Source organism: Bufo gargarizans, chromosome 6 (genome assembly GCF_014858855.1).
Source record: "Bufo gargarizans isolate SCDJY-AF-19 chromosome 6, ASM1485885v1, whole genome shotgun sequence".
In the NCBI taxonomy this organism is placed as follows: Eukaryota; Metazoa; Chordata; class Amphibia; order Anura; family Bufonidae; genus Bufo; species Bufo gargarizans.
This window is the reverse complement of record NC_058085.1, coordinates 250306429-250323587: the sequence shown is the minus strand read 5'-3', so window position 1 is coordinate 250323587 and position 17159 is coordinate 250306429. Positions and strand designations below refer to the sequence as shown.

Genomic DNA, 17159 nt, shown 5'->3' with positions numbered 1-17159 from the left:
CCTCAAATTATTACAAAAGGAGTTTTAAAAAAATGTAGTTAACCTTTTAGGTGAGCCAAAAGGAATTAGAGAAAATTGAAAGTGAAATTAAATGCTTCTTTGCAGACTTTCCACTTCAATCCATTTTTCTGTGGCACAGCAAGGGTAACAGCATAATAAGCTACAATATCGCCCCGATCCTGCAGTTTACAGAATTTACAGCCAATACGTGGCTCTTTATGATACACCCCACTTGTTCAGACAAGAACTTACTCAGAACTTATAGTTTTTCATTATTTTTTTTTTTAATCTGTCACAGGTACATGCATTTTGTGCACTACATGCCGACTGTGTGCACATCAGGATACAGTGCAGCGTGGTGCGAGCCGGCTGCAGACCACGGAGCGGTGAGTAATAGCAAGCAAGTCACTCATGCGCCAAATAAATCCTTGATGCAAAAAATTTGCATCAAAATTTTTTTTTGCACACAATTGATGCGAGTAATATTTTCAGCCTTACATCACTCCATAACCACATAATTGTAGTAACCATATGTAACCTGGTTTACATTGCTGGGGCATGTACCGTATCTGCATCCAGAGGACAAGTCTTTTCATCCCCTTCTGGGGCTTCCCTCACCACCTGGGAATGAGTGAGCGCTTCAGGGGTCTCCGCTTCTACCTTAATCACCACCTGTAGGGGGCAATGTTTCTACCGCACACACCTTTACCATGAACATCCTGCATGGCAGTATTCTACTCCCAAGGTACTCCTGACACTTGCAGGAAATTTTTCCTAGATATCTCTGGCTCATTGCTAGGCAGTTCATTAGTGACTGCAGCCACATCCATTGCGCACACCTCACTGACTTGCCCCATCCAGGAATTTGGGCGCCTCTCCTTGGGTTAGTCACACCAGGATGATCCATTTTCTGCAATACACTAATTCATTACTCAGCAGTCTGAGGTGTCAGTACTCACAATACTTGCAGGTTCATAGGGTTCAGCATGACACCTCGTGCAAGGCTGGGTTAGACTCCCCATTGTCATGGAACCATGAACCAGATGTACAACAGAGATGAGTGGAAATAAGAAGGCTTTATTGGAAATCAAGCCGTAGCAAAAGTCCAAACGGATGGCTAAACCGAAGCAGGGTCTTGCGTAGACAGAGGTCAGGAACCAGGAGGGTGGTCAGACGAAGCCAGGATCAGGAACCAACGGGGTAGTCAGACGAAGCCAGGATCAGGAACCAACGGGGTAGTCAGACGAAGCCAGGATCAGGAACCAACGGGGTAGTCAGACGAGGCCAGGATCAGGAACCAGAAGCAGCAGCAGTCTTAGAAGCATGTGAACACAGGAGGACCAAGCAAGGAACTGAAGCCACAGACCTTCTATATATATGAGCTAGGCATCCAGCTCCTCCCAGTGGGAAGGAGAAGCCGCAGGGTGGGAGGCTACAAGAAACCCAGAAACCAAGATGGCCGCCAGCACATGTCAAACGAAGGTAAGACCATGACAGTACCTCCCCCTCAAGGGCCCCTCCTCCGCGGAGTAAGGAACGGTTTCTGAGGGAAGCGTGCGTGGAAGGCTCGGAGCAAAGCAGGAGCATGGACATCTGCGGAGGGAACCCAGGAACGCTCCTCTGGACCATAACCATGCCAATGGACCAAAAACTGCAACCGACCGCGGACCAGGCGTGAGTCCAGGATATTGCTCACCTCATATTCCTCATGATTGCCCACTTGGACCGGACGGGGCCGAGGAACCGAGGAAGTGAAACGATTACACACCAACGGCTTCAACAGGGAGACATGAAACACGTTGGAGATCCGCATGCCAGGAGGAAGCGCAAGGGCATAGGCTACCGGGTTTACCCTGCGAAGCACTCGGAAGGGACCAACAAAGCGAGGCGCCAGCTTGGGAGTGGGCACTCGAAGGTTGAGGTTGCGGGTGGACAACCATACACGGTCTCTGACCTGGTAGGAAGGAGCGGGCGCTCGTCTGCGATCAGCCTGGAGTCTCTGGCGCTGCGCAGAGACCTCAAGGGACCTCTGGATCTGTACCCAAGAAGCACGTAGGACGGAAAGGTGATCCTCCACAGCCGGAGTATCCTGGGGAGAGAATACCTCCGGTAACACGGCAGGTTGGAACCCATAATTGGCCAAGAAGGGAGACGTCCCAGAGGAAGAGTTCACCGCCGTGTTCCTGGCAAACTCAGCCCAAGGCAGGAGGTCAACCCAATTGTCTTGGTGATCGGAGACATAGCAACGAAGGAATTGCTCCAAGGCCTGATTAGATCGTTCTGCGGCCCCATTGGACTGAGGGTGGTAGGCCGAGGAGAAAGAGAGATGAATCCCCAACTGGGAGCAAAAGGCGCGCCAGAACCTGGACACAAACTGACTCCCCCGATCCGACACAATCTCCTTGGGCAAACCGTGCAACCGGAAGACCTCCCTGGCGAAAATCGTGGCCAACTCTTGTGCAGAGGGTAACTTCTTGAGAGGAACACAGTGGCACATTTTGGAAAACCGGTCCACAATCATGAGAATGACCGTATGGCCTCGGGATGCAGGGAGGTCCACAATGAAATCTATCCCCAGGTGTGACCATGGGCGCTCCCCGGTGGCTATGGGTTGCAAAAGGCCCAACGGAAGGTGCCGAGGGGACTTACTCTGGGCACAAACGGAGCATGCCGCTACATATGCGGCGATGTCGGAACGTAGAGAAGGCCACCAGAACAGACGTGAAACAGCCCAGGACAGCTGGTTCTTTCCAGGATGCCCCGCGGCCTTGGAGTTATGGTAGGTTCGCAACAACCGAGTGCGCAACTCCTCAGGCACAAAACACCTGCCGTTGGGTCTCCCAGAGGGAGCACCAGATTGACCCGCCAAAATCTGCTCACCCAGGGGAGAGGTCAGGCTGGTGCGAATGGCGGCCAGGATCTGATTCGGAGGTATGACCGAAGTCGGAATCGACTCCTCCCCGGACAGCTCGGAGTACTGCCGTGATAAGGCATCCGCTCTGATGTTCTTGGAACCGGGTAGGTAGGAGACCACGTAATTAAAACGTGACAAGAACAGAGCCCATCTGGCCTGACGTGGTGTCAATCTCTTGGCCTCAGAAAGGTAGGTCAGATTCTTGTGGTCCGTCAGGATGAGAACCGGAACCACCGAGCCCTCGAGCAAGTGCCTCCATTCTTTAAGGGCCTGCACGATGGCCAATAACTCCCTGTCACCAATCTGATAGTTGCACTCCGCGGAAGACAGTTTCCGGGAGTAAAACCCACAGGGAAGCAGAGGACCCTCTGGTGTTCTACGCTGAGACAGAAGGGCGCCTACTCCCGTCTCAGACGCGTCCACCTCGAGGACAAAGGGCAACCCAGGGTTGGGATGCGACAGAATCGGAGCCGACACAAAGGCGGACTTTAGAGCCTCAAAAGCTCGGATGGCCTCGAGCGGCCAGACCTGGAAATTACTGCCCTTCCTGGTCAGATCCGTGAGAGGCTTGGCTAGCATGGAAAAGTCCCTGATGAACTTCCGATAATAATTGGCGAAGCCCAAAAAGCGCTGCAGGGCACGGGGACCACTGGGCTGGGGCCACTGTAAGACAGCCGAAACCTTCTCAGGATCCATGGAGAACCCCTCAGCGGAAATGATGTAACCTAAGAAGGTTACCTGGGATCGGTGAAATTCGCATTTCTCAAGCTTACCGAACAGCCTGTTCTCTCGTAACCGTTGCAACACTCGTCTGACATCCATAATGTGGGCCTCCATGGATTCAGAATATACCAAGATGTCATCCAAATAGACCACCACACACTGCTGCAACAGGTCACGGAAAACATCGTTGATGAATTCCTGGAAGACTGCGGGCGCATTGCACAACCCAAAGGGCATAACCAAGGATTCATAATGACCGGTCCTGGTGTTAAACGCGGTCTTCCACTCATCGCCCGCCTTGATCCTTACCAGGTTATATGCCGCCCTCAGGTCGAGTTTGGTAAAGACCGTGGCCCCTTTGAGGCGATCGAACAGCTCGGAAATCAAGGGTATCGGGTAAGCGTTCTTGATCGTGATGCGATTGAGACCCCTGTAATCGATGCAAGGCCTCAACTCACCGCCCTTCTTTTTCACAAAGAAAAATCCAGCCCCTGCCGGGGACGAGGATTTGCGAATGTGTCCGCGTGAAAGCGCCTCCCTCACGTACTCCTCCATGGCCTCATTCTCCGCTACCGACAGTGGATAGACTTTGCCACGAGGAGGAACGGCACCGGATTGTAACTCTATGGCACAATCGTATGGGCGGTGCGGAGGTAGGGCAACCGCGCGCACCTTATCGAATACATCCCGGTACTCTTCGTATTCAGGAGGCAACAGAGAGTCCGAGGAAGTACACAGCAACTTGACAGGCCCATGGATGCAACTAACCCCACACTGCGGTGACCACGAGAGGATCTCGACCGATCTCCAATCGAAAGTCGGATTATGCTTCTGGAGCCACGGGTACCCCAAGACCACCGAGTAGTGTGGAGACGAAATAACCTGGAGACAGACCGACTCTCTGTGAACGGCACCAATGGCTATCCCCACTGGAAGGGTCTCATGAGTCACGTGTGGCGGCAGAAGGGGTCTGCCGTCTATCGCCTCAAGAGCCAGTGGAGAACCTCGAGGCTGCAGAGGAATGGAATTGGCGGCAACGAACACTCTATCAATGAACAAACCACCAGCACCAGAGTCCACCAACGCCTGGGTCGTCACCGAGCCCCCGACCCAGGAGAGGACAACCGTGATCAGTGGTTTGTCAACACGGGAAACCGGGGACTGAGGAGACTCCACCCAAGATCTGCCCCCGACAGGACCTCAGGTGCGAGCGTTCTCCCGGACGGTTCGGACATGCCAACCGAAAATGCCCACCGAGACCACAGTACATGCATCGGCCCTCGCGTCTCCGGAGTGCCCTCTCCCCCTCGGACAGGCGAGCAAACCCCCGCTGCATGGGTTCACCCCCAGACAAGTCATCCCCAGGAGGCGTGGGAGGAGAGGGAGGCACGGGTGGGACAGCAAACGTAGGCGCCAATCTGTTAGGAGACCTCCGCAGGCTCTCCTTAAAGGAAGGTCTCTCCCTGAGTCTGGTGTCAATCAAAATCAGGAAAGAAATAAGAGACTCGAGCTCCACAGGTAGGTCCTTAGCTGCAACCTCATCCTTCAAGACATCCGAGAGACCATGAGAGAAAGCAGCGACCAGAGCCTCATTATTCCAGCCCACCTCTGCTGCCAGGGTACGAAACTCAATGGCGTATTCAGCTACGGATCGTGAACCCTGTCTGATGGACATAAGGAGCTTCGCAGCAGAGGCAGCACGAGCCGGCACATCGAATACCTTCCGAAGAGAAGCAACAAAACCGGAAAACTCGGCAACCACCGGATTGTTGTTCTCCCATAAAGGGCTGGCCCAGGCCAAGGCCTTGTCCGAGAGCAGCGAGATCAAGAAGCCCACCTTTGATCTCTCAGTAGGAAAGGCATGTGGCAGAAACTCGAAATAAATGCCCACCTGGTTAAGGAAACCTCGGCACTGAGTTGGCTCTCCCCCAAAGCGCTGTGGAAGGGGGGCAGAACCGGTCATACCCCGAGACACCGCAGGCGCAGCAACAGGTGTCGGGGTAGACTCTGGCGCAACAACCGGGGCGGCAGTAGGAGCGGGCCCAGGAGCGACAACCGACCCATCGGCAACAGAAGCGAAATGAGCCGTGCGTTCAAGCAGGGTTTGCAACGCAACAGCGAACCGACCCAACAGGTGATCCTGCTGATCAAGTCTGGCAACCAGCGTAGGTAGCGAGGATGGCCCTGTACCGTCAGAATTCATGGCTTGGTCCTAATGTCATGGAACCATGAACCAGACGTACAACAGAGATGAGTGGAAATAAGAAGGCTTTATTGGAAATCAAGCCGTAGCAAAAGTCCAAACGGATGGCTAAACCGAAGCAGGGTCTTGCGTAGACAGAGGTCAGGAACCAGGAGGGTGGTCAGACGAAGCCAGGATCAGGAACCAACGGGGTAGTCAGACGAAGCCAGGATCAGGAACCAACGGGGTAGTCAGACGAAGCCAGGATCAGGAACCAACGGGGTAGTCAGACGAGGCCAGGATCAGGAACCAGAAGCAGCAGCAGTCTTAGAAGCATGTGAACACAGGAGGACCAAGCAAGGAACTGAAGCCACAGACCTTCTATATATATGAGCTAGGCATCCAGCTCCTCCCAGTGGGAAGGAGAAGCCGCAGGGTGGGAGGCTACAAGAAACCCAGAAACCAAGATGGCCGCCAGCACATGTCAAACGAAGGTAAGACCATGACACCCATACAACAATCCATGCTCTGTTCAGCATTAACCCCTGCTGCACACAGTCACTTCACCTCCAAGGAGGTCACCCCCTGGTCCATCACTGGTTCTGTACACCCTTCCAGCATAGTCACCACACATCTAGTTTGCAGACTTGACACTCATGCCACTTGTAGTTACAGTAGACTCCTGGTTGCCACTAGCTGTTATGGTGACATCCTTGTCAACCATGAACTCTAGGAGCACACATGAGCAGTCTCCTCATCTGACTCAAAGGCATTCTGTCACCACTAGCGTATACAACTGCTCATATGGCGCTGTAGGTCTCCTTGAGGACATTCTAACCAGAACTGTATAGGCAATCTAAATGTATTTGTGCCCCTCAAAAAACGATTTCATAAATATGGTAATGAGCTTGTAAAAGAGTCCAAGGGGCAGAACTTATTGTTCTTGGAGCCCGGCCGCACCCATTCTTAGAAAGCCCTGCCCCTTCCCTCATCTGCTATTCTTCTTGATGTGCGGACATCACCCTGCCGCAGCTGTAAAGAAAAAAACTCAATAAGTGATCTGTGCAGTTTTTGCAGTTCTCTGTATGGAGCGATCTGCACTTTATTGAATTTTTTTGTGGGAGGAGAAAGCTCAATGTGTCATTGTGACTTACTCCATCTGTCTGTTTGCCATACTGAATATTTATATTTTAATAGTACAGGTGGTTTCACATGCAGCTATACCCACGATGTGTATATTTCTTTTTATTTCAGCCCCCCCCCCCCCCCCCAAAAACCAAAATAAAGTTAACTCAACTTCTCCTCTTGATCGCGTAGTTCCCGGTCTCTTTACTTCTTTAATGATGAGCTGTGGGCTAAAGGACCTGTGGTGACCATGTGATCTGACGTCACCACAGGTCATTCAGCCCACAGCTCATCATTAAAGAAGTAAAGAGACCGGGAACTACGCGATCAAGAGGAGAAGGCGAGTTAACTTTTTTATTTTGTTTTAACCCCTCCAGCACTATTATACTATGCATTCTGTATTCAGAATGCTATTATTTTCCCTTATAACAATGTTATAAGGGAAAATACAATCTTCAGAACATCAATCCCAAGCCCGAAATTCTGTGAAGAAGTTCGGGTACCAAACATGCGCAATTTTTCTCACGCGAGTGCAAAACGCATTACAATGTTTTGCACTCGTGCTGAAAAATCGCCCGCCTCTTATCGAGGCCAAAAATAAGACGCCTGTGTGAAAGAGGCCTAAGAGGGGATCTGAACTTGCCCTTCTCTAATCACTCATTCTCTTACCCTAATAGACTGCCTGTCAGATTTACAGTGAGAGGAAACACTGAAAGCAGCAGTACACTAGAGCTGGCATGCACAAGTGATGGAGCTGGCACAGACCCCGATCCCACGCCATCACCTGATCTACATTTTACCATTATACTTTGCCCATAAGGGGTTTCATCTTACCGCAGCTTTCTTCAGATCCCCCTTCTGCCAGTCAGCAGACATCACGACTTCCTCCTTCCATTGAGCTCCCTGGTCAGCCATGAGCATTCGCATAGCTTCACAGCGACCTGACAAGGAAATCCCAGAGAAATAACTCGCCCCAAACCCCTGCAGACCACAATTGCAACGCTGATAACGGCGTCATCGCCACTGGCCATGTTGGTGGAGTACTCGAAACAGCGCAACAGGGCACACAGGTCTTGCATGGAGGCCCAGTCATTGGTGGGGAAGTGGTGCTGTTCTGCAGTGCGACTGACCCGTGCATGCTGCAGCTGAAACTCCACTATGGCCTGCTGCTGCTCGCACAGTCTGTTCAGCATGTGCAAGGTGGAGTTCCACCTGGTGGGCACGTTGCATATGAGGCGGTGAGCGGGAAGGCCGAAGTTACGCTGTAGCGCAGACAGGCGAGCAGCGGCAGGATGTGAACGCCGGAAGCGCGAACAGACGGCCCGCACTTTATGCAGCAGCTCTGACATGTCGGGGTAGTTGTGAATGAACTTCTGCACCACCAAATTCAGCACATGCGCCAGGCAAGGGATGTGCGTCAAACCGGCTAATCCCAGAGCTGCAACGAGATTTCGCCCATTATCGCACACCACCAGGCCGGGCTTGAGGCTCACCGGCAGCAACCACTCGTCGGTCTGTTGTTCTATACCCCGCCACAACTCCTGTGCGGTGTGGGGCCTGTCCCCCAAACATATGAGTTTCAGAATGGCCTGCTGACGTTTACCCCGGGCTGTGCTGAAGTTGGTGGTGAAGGTGTGTGGCTGACTGGATGAGCAGGTGGAAGAAGAGGAGGAGGAAGCCGAGTAGGAGGAGGAGGCAACAGGAGGCAAAGAATGTTGCCCTGCGATCCTTGGCGGCAGAAGGACGTGCGCCAAACAGCTCTCCGCCTGGGGCCCAGCCGCCACTACATTTACCCAGTGTGCAGTTAGGGAGATATAGCGTCCCTGGCCGTGCTTGCAGGTCCACGTATCTGTGGTTAGGTGGACCTTGCCACAGATGGCGTTGCGCAGTGCACACTTGATTTTATCGGATACTTGGTTGTGCAGGGAAGGCACGGCTCTCTTGGAGAAGTAGTGCCGGCTGGGAACAACATACTGTGGGACAGCAAGTGACATGAGCTGTTTGAAGCTGTCTGTGTCCACCAGCCTAAATGACAGCATTTCATAGGCCAGTAGTTTAGAAATGCTGGCATTCAGGGCCAGGGATCGAGGATGGCTAGGTGGGAATTTACGCTTTCTCTCAAATGTTTGTGAGATGGAGAGCTGAACGCTGCCGTGTGACATGGTTGAGATGCTTGGTTACGGAGGTGGTGGTGGTACATCCCCTGTTTGCTGGGCGGCAGGTCCCAACGTTCCTCCAGAGGCGGAGGAAGAGGCCGAGGCGGCAGCAGCAGAAGAGGCCGAGGCGGCAGCAGCAGGAGAGGTAGCAGGGGGAGCCTGAGTGACTTCCTTGTTTTTAAGGTTTTTACTCCACTGCAGTTCATGCTTTGCATGCAGGTTGTGCTAAGGTTCAGAACGTTAATGCCTCGCTTCAGGCTCTGATGGCACAGCGTGCAAACCACTCGGGTCTTGTCGTCACCACATTGTTTGAAGAAGTGCCATGCCAGGGAACTCCTTGAAGCTGCCTTTGGGGTGCTCGGTCCCAGATGGCGGCGGTCAGTAGCAGGCGGAGTCTCTTGGCGGCGGGTGTTCTGCTTTTGCCCACTGCTCCCTCTTTTGCTACGCTGTTGGCTCGGTCTCACCACTGCCTCTTCCTCCGAACTGTGAAAGTCAGTGGCACGACCTTCATTCCATGTGGGGTCTAGGACCTCATCGTCCCCTGCATCGTCTTCCACCCAGTCTTGATCCCTGACCTCCTGTTCAGTCTGCACACTGCAGAAAGACGCACCTGTGTTTCGTCATCATCAGAGACGTGCTAAGGTGGTATTCCCATGGGCTAGGTGGATGCCCTTGGGAAACCCTGCCAGCAGAGTCCTCAAACAGCATAAGAGACTGCTGCATAACTTGAGGCTCAGACAGTTTCCCTGGTATGCATGGGGGTGATGTGACAGACTCATGGGCTTGGTTTTCAGGCGCCATCTGTGCACTTTATGCAGAAGACTGGGTGGGAGATAATGTGAACGTGCTGGATCCACTGTCGGCCACCCAATTGACTAATGCCTGTACCTGCTCAGGCCTTACCATCCTTATAACGACATTGGGCCCCACCAAATATCGCTGTAAATTATGGCGGCTACTGGGACCTGAGGTAGTTGGTACACTAGGACGTGTGGCTGTGGCAGAACGGCCACGTCCTCTCCCAGCACCAGAGGGTCCACTAACACCACCACGACCATGTCCGCGTCCCTTACTAGATGTTTTCCTCATTGTTACCGTTCACCACAATAAGAAAAATATTATTTGGCCCAATGTATTGAATTCAAATTTAGGCTTTTTTTTACAGACACCTAACACTATCTGGCTATCTATTTAGGTACCGTATTACACTAATAAAGGCACAGCAGTAACAACAGATTTAGCTGAATATAAATTTGAGGCCTATTATTTAGGCGCTGGGTGAAAGGTATACGTTTACAGACAGAATTAGACTTGGAAATGCACGGTAGCATGTGAAGTTATTGTGGATGACCCTATCAGCACCTTGAATCTAATATACCCTTTTAGGGATAGATTGAAAGTAGGTCTGATACAGCAGAAACCACTAATTTAGGAAATTGCTAAATTGGGAATTGTATTTCAACCCAGAACAAAAACTTTGCTTTGAAGGACACTAAATAACTTGACCAGCCACAGAAATAACCACAGATTTAGATGGATGTAAATTTGAGGCCTATTATTTAGGCGCTGGGTGAAAGGTATACGTTTACAGACAGAATTAGACTTGGAAATGCACAGTAGCGTGTGTGTGAAGTTATTGAGAATGACCCTATCTGCACCTTGAATCTAATATACCCTTTTAGGGATAGATTTAAAATAGCTCTGATACAGCAGAAACCACTAAATTAGGAATTTGCTAAATTGGGAATTGTATTTCAACCCAGAACAAAAACTGTGCTTTGACGGACACTAAATAACTTGACCAGCTACAGCAATAATGACAGATTTGGATGAATATAAATTTGAGGCCTATTTTTTAGGCGCTGGGTGACAGGTATACATTTACACACAGAATTAGACTTGGAATTGCACAGTAGCGTGTGTGTGAAGTTATTGAGAATAACCCTATCTGCACCGTGAATCTGATATACCCTTTTAGGGATAGATTTAAAGTAGGTCTGATACAGCAGAAAACACTAATTTAGGAAATTGTTAAATTGGGAATTGTATTTCAACCCAGAACAAAAATATATGCTTTGCCAGACAGCAGACAGTATTACAATTGGCTGGCCACAGCTGAAACACCAGATTTAGGGTACTGCTATTTTGGCAATTGTATTTCAACCCTCAATAAAATAGCAAGCACAGCCAAGCCTCTGATGTAGGATATAGCCAAAAAATAACCACACCATTGGTGGTTAAATGCACTTGGTGACAGCTTGCCCCTGATGTAGGATATAGCCAAAAAATAACCACACAATTGATGGTTAAATGCACTTGGTGACAGCTTGCCCCTGATGTGGGATATAGCCAAAAAATAACCACACTATTGATGGTTAAATGCACTTGGTGACAGCTTGCCCCTGATGTGGGATATAGCCAAAAAATAACCACACTATTGATGGTTAAATGCACTTGGTGACAGCTTGCCCCTGATGTGGGATATAGCCAAAAAATAACCACACTATTGATGGTTAAATGTACTTGGTGGCAGCTTGTGTAGATCGATCACTGACTTAAGTGTTTTTGATGAGTAAACCCCTGCCTAGTGCCTAATCTCGCCCTAACAGTCGCAGCTGCAACCTCTCCCTACACTATTCAGAGCAGAGTGACGGGCGGCGCTATGTGACTCCAGCTTAAATAGAGGCTGGGTCACATGCTGCACTGGCCAATCACAGCCATGCCAATAGTAGGCATGGCTGTGATGGCCTCTTGGGGCAAGTAGTATGACGCTTGTTGATTGGCTGCTTTGCAGCCTTTCAAAAAGCGCCAAGAAAGCGTCGAACACCGAACTTTTACGAAAATGATTGGGTTTGGGGTCCGTGTCACGGACACCCCAAAATTCGGTACGAACCCGAACTATACAGTTCGGGTTCGCGCATCCCTATTCATTATGTCTTGGCGACCCTCAGACTGACCTACATAGCACCAATAGGATCGCATAGCATTATATTGATTTATGATGTACTGTCTAAGGCTACTTTCACACTTGCGTTCAGAGTGGATACGTCTGGGGTCTACCCAGACGGATCCGCTCATATAATGCAGACGATGGGATCCGTCTGCATTATATTGTAGAAACAATTCTAAGTGTGAAAGTAGCTTCAGACGGATCCGTCCAGACTTTACATTGAAAGTCAATGGGGGACGGATCCGTTTGAAAAATGAGCCATATAGAGTCAAATTCAAACGGATCCGTCTGGACGGATCTGTTTGCCTCCACAAGGCCAGGCGGACACCCAAACGCTGCAAGCAGCATCAAGGTGTCCGCCTGCTGAGCGGAGGCTAAACGCTGCCAGACTGATGCATTCTGAGCGGATCCGCATCCCCCTAGAATTAGTGCTGGACGGATGCGTTCGGGGCCGCTTGTGAGAGCCTTTAAACGGAACTCACAAGCGGAGCCCCGAACACTAATGTGAAAGTGCCTAACACTGACATAATGCTGTAGGTCAGGACGAGAGCCCTCACAGATGCATACTGCAAGTTCTTTTTTTAAATTAGATCATTTTTATTTGTTTTTTTTTAAATCACAAAAATACAAAGGAAAATAGTCTGCACAGTATACATGCAACAGTTGATGACAAAAATACCATAGCATTACAAGGTCGGACAAATAGTTACTTTCATGAGTATCCCAAGTAACATCAACCATGGTACAAGAAGTACATAAAATCACGTAATCTAGTTACAAAGTATACCTGGTACAGAACCGCATTTCCCATCCAACAATTTATAAACATAAGACCATCCCACCCCACCCAACTAAAGCTGCTCCTCCCAAGTCCCACAGGGAAACCCTACAATCTTATCAGATGAGGGCAACAAGCAGGCAAGCGGCTCAATTGCAATAGCAAACAAAAGGAGAGATAATGGGCATCCCTGACGGGTTCCTCTTCCCAATCTGAATGACTTCGATGTTCCCCCATTCGCCTGTATCCTGGCCGAGGGGCCATTGTATAACAACTGAACCCAGGAGATAAAGGTCGTCCCAAACCCCATGACTCACAACACCTCCCACAGATAACACCATTCAACACTATCAAAGGCTTTAGCCGCGTACAATGAGAGGATGGCTCGCCCTCCGACAGACTCAACTCTTCTCTGAGTATTAAGAAAAAGACGTCTAAGATTCACTGAAGTAGATTTGTGAGGCATGAAACCCGCCTGATCACTATGAATAATAGTGGAAATGACAGACTGTAGACGAATCTCTAACACTTTCGCCTGAATCTTAATATCAGAGCTTAACAATGAAATTGGTCTGTACGACTCAGGGGATCTGGGATCCTTACCAGGTTTGGGCAGGACCACTACAAATAGCCTCTTTCATAGAAGCGGGAAGGTGTCCTGTTTGAAGGGAATCATTAAAAACTGACATTAAGTGGGGCATTAGAACATTACTATACTTTTTTAAAAATTCTAATCGGTAGTCCATCTATCCCTGGAGCTTTCTCATTGGGAAATGATTGTAAGGCCAATTCTATCTCCTTGAGTGTTAAAGGTCCTTCCAACCAAGCTGCACTTGTCGCTGATAGTCTCGGAATCTCAATCTCTGTAAGATAATTAGCTATATTAGTAGAATCCACCTTCAATTTAGACCTATACAAGGATTCATAATAGGTGTGGAAAACTGACAGAATCTCCTCATCCACCGTGGCAAGAGAATCATCTGCCCTCTGGATAGACAAGATTTTGGATGGTCCTTCCTGGGCTCTAATAACCCTTGCCAGTAGTTTACCAGAACTTTCCCCCGCCTCAAAATATTTTTGTTTTACAAAAAACCTGCGATTGTCCGCCATTTGCAATAAATGCTGCTTCAACCTCGCCTGAGCTGCTATAAGGGAGTCCTCACTTGCCCTATCAGGTGTATTTATAAACCTTTCCTCCGCCTACACTACCAAAGCTTGCAGCTGTTTCTGGGCTTCACGAGAACTACTTTTATGTCTGCTAATTTTCTGAATATAAAGGCCTCTGACGTATGCTTTGCAAGTATCCCACACCACACCCACACTTGCCGACCCAACATTTTGCGTAAAGAACTCTTTCAATTCCTCCCCCACGCCATTCTCCCCATCTACCAATTGTAGCCAAAACGGGTTAAGTTTCCATGTCCTGATCCCAGGGAGACGCCTAGTGCCCGGATGCAATTCTATAAAAATCGGGGAATGGTCGGAGAGACTTCTAGGTAAGTATTTAATTTCCACCACCGGCGACAACACCTCAGGTGAACCTATAGCTAGATCAATCCGACAGCGAATGGTGAGAGCTAGAAAAACATGAAAACTGACGCACACTCGGATTCCTCACCCGCCAAATATCATGTAAGTCAAGTTCCCGCAACACACTGGCAAAGTTAGAGTCCCTATTAGCTCCCGACATCCCTCCCATATCCAATGTTACTGAAGGGCAAGTATTAAAATCACCTACGGTCAGAATAGGGCATTGGGGTCGATCCTCAACATATCTCATAATTTATTTTATTACCTCACTACTGTAGGGAGGGGGAATGTACACTGCAACTAATATAAAAGGATCAATGATAACAAGTACAGTGGAGACAAACATACCGTCCATTATAGTCTATGCGAGACGCATGACATATAAATGGCAGAGATTTATGCACTAGAACACTTACACCCCTAGAATGAGAAGAGAATATGGAGTGAAATGTGCAACCAATCCACGGCCTGTGTACGACCGAAGTAGTGTTGGTAGATAAATGAGTGAGTCTCTGACAGACAAAATTTAGCAGGGTGGAAGTGTTGAAGTGCCATAAACATCGCAGTATGCTTATTTGAATCACCTAAGCCCCTAACATTCCATCCTATTATCTTAAGACTATTTGCCATAGTACCATACATTGCATTCACCATCCGCGCACACCACAGCCATCATAAATGTTAGCTCTTTATTCCTCATATACCACAGAAATATTTGGACCCTGCTCTATCACTTAGCCCACCCATTCCCAACCCAAAAAACTAACCCCAAAACAACTAGCGGCAAGGACATGATCCCTACCCTGAAAAAAAAAACACCAGCAGGGCGAAAAAACTTCCCTACGGTCGGCCATACACATGGCGGAATAGGTGCCACAGGAAAACCCATGGAAGAATGTGCACATAGAACGCGTTACCCATGCTGACCTGCCCACATGTAGGTGCATCTGCAGCGTGCTGAACATAATCAAAGTGCATAAACATAGTTAAACATTTTCAGGTGACACCAGCAACTCGTCACCAGAGTGACTTAAGGATCCGCGGACCCTACATATAAAGATAATATAAACAGGTCATAGAAACAGTAGACTGTATTAAGGACCGACAAATACGCAAAGCACTAATATGCAGAACATATCAAATATGTCCCTGAACACATCTGTCAGATCTCACGTTCTCCAACACTACAATAGGCAGGACGCTCATCCCACAGAAGCTATATTCTTCAGCATAGGCTCATTAATGTCAATCCACTGCGCCACCTCCAGAGGGCGCGTCACAGAAACAGACTTCTCCATGCGCCACTACGCAGAGCCTGGCCGGATACAACATGGAGTACGGGATTTGTAGATTCCGAAGGTGCCTTTTCACATCCAGGAACTTGACTCTCTTCAGTCTGGAGACATCACAATTTTGCTCCCATTAATCAACAGCTCCGGATGATCTCTTGCTTTCTTAAGCATATTGTCCCTGAAGTGTAGCAGTTTCATTAGAACTGGAAGTGGTGGGGCCCCTGGTGGCAGAGTGCAAAACAGCACTCTGTGCTACCTTTCAATAGCAAACATCCTGAACAACAAGTCCTTGCCAAATTTAATTGCAATCCAATCTTCAAAAAAGGATACCGGATGAGGACCTTCAGCTTTCTCGGGGAACCCCACCAGAGATTGTTCCTCCTTGAACGATTCTCTAGATCGTCTGCTTTTGACATCAACAGGGTTACATTATGAATAACCCTGCCCAGATCTCTTTTAACAGGGGGCAGTTGATCCTCCACTGTGCTCACTCTGGCTTCAACCTCAGTCATCCTATCAGTGACTTTAAGGTCTTGGCAGAGAAAGGAGACTTTTTTTGCTTTGCTGGACTGCCTTAACCCTGGGTTCACACTTGAGCATTCGCGATGGAGCGCTCTGTATGCGCGATTGTTCCGGCGTTTGCAATCGCGCATACAGAGACAAGCGAACGCCCATTGTCACGCGTTCCCAAAAGTCCATGTATGGGAACACGCGACAAGATGCCCCAAAGAAGCTCATGTACTTCTTGGGGCGTCAGGTGTTTTACAGCACGATCATACGCGCTGTAAAACGCCTAGGTGAGAACCATTCCCATAGAGAATCATTGGTTTCTCCTTGTTGAGCGTTTTACAGTGCATAGGAACGCGCTGTAAAACGCTCAGGTGTGAACCCAGGGTAAAGATATCCTTAAAAGTAGGCTCACCAGTAATTTCATCAGGCTGTCCAATCTGTGTATGCTGAGGACATAGCGATGCAGGGCCACTAGATGGAGCTATTAGAACAGAGGCAGAAGCTCAAGCCATCTCTTCTGCCTGTGACTGCTCATATTCAAGTCCCAGTGTCGGCCATGCTGAGGCTTTCTGCCTCACAGCTGTCTCCCCTGATGTGGTGGTGGACGGTACAGGCATCTCAGATGCTGAGCGGGCGTTTTAACCCAAGCGAGCCGCCAGGTCTGCGGCCCGCACCTCCGATGCGGCACCATCTTGTTTTACCGGTGTGGACATGCTGGCCTCCCTCTGCTCCCTCTCCTTTCTGCCAGTACGTGTCATGGCACTCTGTATAGGGTCCGTACACTCTGGTGCCCCGCAGTGAAAGAAACCAGCAGCGCTTGCTGCAGAGACAGGATTACTCAGGATGGCCGGTAGACAGGATTACTCAGGATGGCCGGTCAGGAGCTCCCCTCAAGCAGCCGCTCACATGCCCGACCAGGCCATGCCCCCACACTGCAAGTTCAATGCACTGAACTCACTCATGTGAAACCAGCCTAAGGGCTTATGCACATGTGTCTTT

General features: G+C 49.5%; 1 protein-coding gene across 1 annotated transcript in view; it reads right to left on the bottom strand.

The window, feature by feature from the left end:
- The window catches only part of LOC122942122 (glutathione S-transferase P 1-like), a 29667-nt gene extending 12584 nt beyond the window's left edge, over nucleotides 1–17083 (bottom strand). Inside the window, exons 1-3 of the mRNA XM_044299617.1 lie at nucleotides 17067–17083; nucleotides 15981–16053; nucleotides 7779–7925 (exon numbers count right to left, since the gene is read on the bottom strand). Of these exons, the coding sequence (XP_044155552.1) occupies nucleotides 7779–7925; nucleotides 15981–16053; nucleotides 17067–17083 (237 nt within the window). The remainder of the gene's footprint in view (nucleotides 1–7778; nucleotides 7926–15980; nucleotides 16054–17066) is intronic.
- Between the last annotated feature and the right edge of the window lie 76 nt (nucleotides 17084–17159).